Consider the following 5,024-nt stretch of genomic DNA (forward strand, 5'->3'; position numbering starts at 1 on the left):
TTCTTTCCATAGCTGCTGAAAGTCACAGAAGGAACTGTTCCACTTTTTGAGCTTGCTTCTGTCAACTCCCCACACATCTCGAGCTGCTGGACAGGACCATAGGGTATGTATTACAGTTTCAGGCTCTCTGATACAGATAGGACAAAGGTTATTCTCCACAATGCTCTTCCTGCACAGCATATCTTTGGTTGGAAGTACATTGGATAGGCTCCTCCATACAAACATTCTGATTTTCCCCGGGGCTTCTAACTTCCATAGGTCCTTCCACATCCCTGCACAATCCCCTCCTGAAGAGGGTTCTCCCCTACTTCTTTTTGAAAAACAAGTATCCATGTAATAAGCGCTTTTGACTGTGAAAGTTCCTTTTGTAGACCCTGCCCATATCCTTTTGTCACTGGCCCCTCTCTTGCTAATGGGGATTGAAAGAATCAAATTTGCTTCCTCTTTACAGAAAATGGCCTTGACTAAATCCTCCTTCCATGACTTTGTGCTTACATTGATTAAAGCACTCACCTTACAGTTTGAATCCAAAGTGTTGGGGAGGGGGTCTGTACTTGGTATGTTACTGGACGAGGCAGCCACTTTTCCTTCCATATTGATATGTCTCTTCCATTACCCACTCTCCATACTAACCCTTCTCTCACCAGATTCCTACTAGACCAGATGCTTCTCCATATATACGATGGAGAACCCTTCAGCTCAGCCTCCATCACCTCACAGTTCAGGAAATACTTCTCTTTGAAAACTCTTGAGACTAAAGACTGTGGCTCTTTAATCATTCTCCACAGTTGTTTTGCTAATAGAGCCCTATTGAAGCTATTAAAATCCCTGAAACCCAACCCACCTTGGTTTTTGACTGTTCCCATGCTGCTCCAAGATTTCCAGTGGATACCCCTTCCTGCCTCTGTTTGACACCACCAAAATTTGGCTATGATAGCTTTTATATCTTTTAAAAGCTTTCCAGGCATCTTGAAAACACTCATGGCATAGGTTGGGATAGCTTGCAACACACTTTTAATTAGAATTTCCTTTCCAGCAGTGGAAAGGAACCGATGCTTCCAGCTATTGACCCTCCTCCACACCTTTTCCTTAAGACTTTGGAAGGTGTTATATTTCGATCTGCCCACAATTGTTGGAAGTCCGAGATACTTGTTGTAGTTGTTACACCTTGAGCCATTTATCTGCTGCAAAATAAAATTCTTTGTTTCAACCCTTGTATTGGAGCTAAAAAACACACTTGTCTTCTCTTTATTCAGTGTTTGGCCCGATGCTTCCTCATATACTTTCAGAAGGCCCTTGATCTGGTACCATTCCACTAGTTGAGCTCTGCAAAAAATAGCACAGTCATCTGCAAAAAGCAGGTGGTTAATCCTAGTTCCCTTCCTTGATACTGCTACCCCCTTGATGAGACCTCTCTGTTCAGCACCATTCAAGAGAGAACTGAGAGCTTCAACACATAAAAGAAATAGATATGGTGACAAAGGGTCACCTTGTCTCAAGCCTCTTGTGGGTGTGATTACCTCTCCTGGTATGCCATTCAAAATTGTAGAATAAGTGACTGTTCTGACACAGTTCATTAGAAGGTTAGTCCACTTCAAGCCGAAACCCAACTTAATCAGGATAGCCTCTAAAAAATCCTACTCCACCCTATCATAGGCTTTTGACATGTCTAGCTTAATTGCCATAGAGCCCTCCCTTCCTTTCTTTTTTGAGTTCATAGTATGTAACATCTCAAAAGCCACCATTATATTGTCTGTGATGAGCCTATTGGGAAGAAAGGCACTTTGGTTCCACGATATAACCTTATCCAAGACCCCTATCATTCTATTTGCTAACACTTTGGAAACTAGCTTGTAGGCAACATTACAAAGGGATATAGGTCTAAAGTCTTGGACTGAAATAGGCTGGTTACCTTAGGAATAAGGACTAGATGGGTATGGTTCAATCTCCATGGCATTATTCCTGAACTTAGAAACTCCAAAACGGCACTGGACACATCCTTCCCCACAGTCTTCCAATGTTCTTGATAGAAGCCTGCACTATACCCATCGGGTCCAGGTGACTTGAAGGGAGACATATGCTTTAGAGCCACTTCTATTTCTTTTGCAGTGAAATTCCTTTCCAGCTTAGATCTCATTTCATTAGAAACCTTAAGATCTATTCCCTGCAGACACTTGTTGATGCATGTTGAATCCGGTTGAGTAGACTGATAAACTGAATTGAAAAAGGTCTTAAAACCTTCTGCTATAGCTTCTTTCTCTACTAGTTCAATCCCATTCAAGTCCTTCACTCTCCTGATGGCATTTTTCTTTCTTCTCTGGTTCACGCAGGCATGATAGAATTTGGTGTTTCTGTCTCCTTCTACCAACCAGTGTCTTTTAGCCATTTGTTTCCACTTTATGTATTCTTGGTTTAAAAGGAGATTAAGGTCCACTTGAAGCTTTTTCTGTTCTCTTGAGGTCTCTGACCCTGCATTCCTTTGTAAGGCATCTAGTTGGTTAGTCTTTTCTTTAATAGCCTCCAGCCTTTCTCTACTCAAATTCCTACTCCACTGACTGAGCTTCCTTTGGGTTGTTTCTAGCTTCCCCATCAAAACTTCCATCCTGCTCCTCTCTCCCATCTGTTTATTCCATGCTTCTGCTACTACCTCACTACAACCCTCCTCATAGTTCCAGCTGGCCTCATACTTGAAGAAATGATGCCATCTCCGAAATGAGCACCTCTCAATACTGAAATCTAACAATATTGGGCTGTGATCAGAACAGATGGCTGGGAGACTCTCAACTGTGTGCCCCGGATATAGATATTTCCACTCAACATTAGCTATGGCTCTATCCAATCTCTCTTTCGTAAAGGATTCATCTCATGGCAATTGCTCCAGGTGAATTTGTTTCCAACCCACCCCAGGTCGCATAAACTGCCTTCCTCCATCACCTCTCTGAATTGTCTCATCAGATACTCACTCCTAGGATTTCCTCCTACCTTCTCATCACTGTACAGAACCTCATTGAAATCACCTATGACGCCCCATCCCCCATCTGCAGGCTTAAAAGATGATAATAAACTCCAAGTCTTATTTCTTAAGCTTGTAACAGGGTGGCCATAGAAACAAGATAGCAGCCAACTGTTACTGCCTGATTCATCACTCATACGCACATTAATATGATGCTGAGAGTAATTGATGAGCTCTACCATACTCTCTTCCTTCCACATGAGCATAAGTCCCCCCCTCTTCCCACTGCCTCTACCACTACACAACCTTGAAACCTGAACCTCTTAGAGATCCTGCAGGCTTTTGTATACGATAACTTGGTCTCCATTAGAAAGACCAGCTCGGGCTTCTTTTCCTTGATCAACATACCAAGGTACTGAACTGTTTGGGGGTTCCCAAGCCCCCTACAGTTCCAACTTAGGATTTTCATAACCCCTGGTGGGGCTGCCTTGCAGCCTCCACCATGTCCACTGAGAGTGTTTCCTTTCCCAGTATGCCATTAACAGCAAATGACTTATGTTTTTTCAAGGGGCTATAGTTTGCTAGACTCACCATAGATGTGCGTTTTTCCCCTTGGGATCGGGTAACCATGGTTGAGGAGGATGGTTGCTTCATATTTCTTGCTAGCCTCTTCCATCTTCGATCAGTTCTTTTACTCTGTGTCTCCTGTACAGTACAGGCAACTCTGTCTATCTCATTGGCCAGAGAGCTAGCCGTTGAGGGTGTAAGCCTCTGGTTGAAGACTATTTCTTGTGGTGAATTATTGAAGACTATGGCCACACTCCTTTTGGTGAATTATTGAAGTTAAAATTACTATTTACCATTGTACTTCTACTTTTTGCCTTTAAAAGGCTTGCTTTGTTTCATTGGGAGGTAGAAACTTTTACAAAAAAGATTTTGGGAACTCTTTCCTAGTTCTCCCTACTACCCTAGTAAAACTCTCTTGATGTCATTATATCATTGCTTATCTACTTTGAAGTGAAACTTCAACTGTTTCAGTTAATAAATCGAAAGTTTACTTGCTTATTTACATTTGGCTGGTTTTATCGTTGCTTATTTTTCATATTTCCTACTGATTTTTTCTTATTTACACTTGGCTGGTTTTACTGCTTGTATTGTTGTTTTCCTGCATACTCCTTTATATCCTTGCTTCTGTCCTCTAGTAACAGGAATATTGATACTAATACTTGTTTAAATACTCTAATCCATACTAAGACCAAACATTTGAATTTTCTAAAATAGGAAATCAAATATAAAAAGGCTGCTTAGCAGTTATCTAATAATTTTCTACAATAAAGTTTTTTTAATTTCAACATAATACTTATTGATGATATTTGTTTTGACCTTTCAAATGCTCTTTGGCATGGGAAGAAACACATTGTTAATAAATTTACTCTATGTTAAAGATTTTTCTGAAAACAATATCCCTATTAAAGCCAGACCTATTTAGATGAATAGTGAGACTTTATAATTTTTTTAAAATGATATTGTAATGACCCGGCCCAATAATTCTAAGATTGAGATAATAATAATTTTTATTGGCCCTAAATTCTATTTAATGGGTCATATTGGATAAAGTCACGAGTGATAAATTATTGAGATTGATTAAAATTTTTAATTAATCTCAATAATTAGGTTAAATCTCATTTATTATTTATTAAATTAATTAGACTCATTTTAAAATTTAAAGATCAACTATTAGAAATTTATTTCAAATTAAAATTATCACTGATTAAAGTCTTCAATGCAATTTCAATTATTGCCAATCCTATATTAAATAAACTACTAAATCATGTTTTTAAATTCAAATTCTCTTCTTGAATGATCGTGATTGAGTCTAACTTGAACTCGAACTTGTCAGCATCCTATTCTAATAGGGATACAACTCTACAAGTCATCTTCATGAAAAAACTCTTTAACCGAGTCTAACTCAAACTGGTTGTCACCTCTCCCAAATCTCTCTATAAATATCTCCCTTTCACGTGTTATGTGAAAAAAAAAAGAAAAAAAAGAAAAAAAAAACACAAACCTC

The 5,024-nt window shown here is 39.2% G+C and overlaps 1 protein-coding gene across 1 annotated transcript; it reads right to left on the minus strand.

The window, feature by feature from the left end:
• Positions 1–509: 509 nt before the first annotated feature.
• Positions 510–3,629, minus strand: LOC122290977. Its single transcript, XM_043098634.1, has 6 exons — positions 3,545–3,629; positions 3,260–3,475; positions 2,903–3,134; positions 1,913–2,750; positions 1,521–1,592; positions 510–1,415 (listed from the first exon to the last, which is right to left on the minus strand). The coding sequence occupies exons 1-6, from the start codon at positions 3,627–3,629 to the stop codon at positions 510–512; spliced, it is 2,349 nt and encodes a 782-aa protein (XP_042954568.1).
• Positions 3,630–5,024: the final 1,395 nt, after the last annotated feature.

Source organism: Carya illinoinensis, chromosome 13, assembly GCF_018687715.1.
Source record: "Carya illinoinensis cultivar Pawnee chromosome 13, C.illinoinensisPawnee_v1, whole genome shotgun sequence".
Classification (NCBI taxonomy): domain Eukaryota; kingdom Viridiplantae; phylum Streptophyta; class Magnoliopsida; order Fagales; family Juglandaceae; genus Carya; species Carya illinoinensis.

Coding starts and splice junctions, on each gene's coding strand:
- LOC122290977 (XM_043098634.1), bottom strand. CDS start 3,629: ATGGAAGAGGCTAGCAAGAAATATGAAGCAACCATCCTCCTCAACCAT. Junction 3,135..3,259: donor TAAGAGGTTCAGGTTTCAAG/GTTGTGTAGTGG, acceptor GTGATGAATCAG/GCAGTAACAGTTGGCTGCTA. Junction 2,751..2,902: donor GGCAGTTTATGCGACCTGGG/GTGGGTTGGAAA, acceptor TTCTGATCACAG/CCCAATATTGTTAGATTTCA.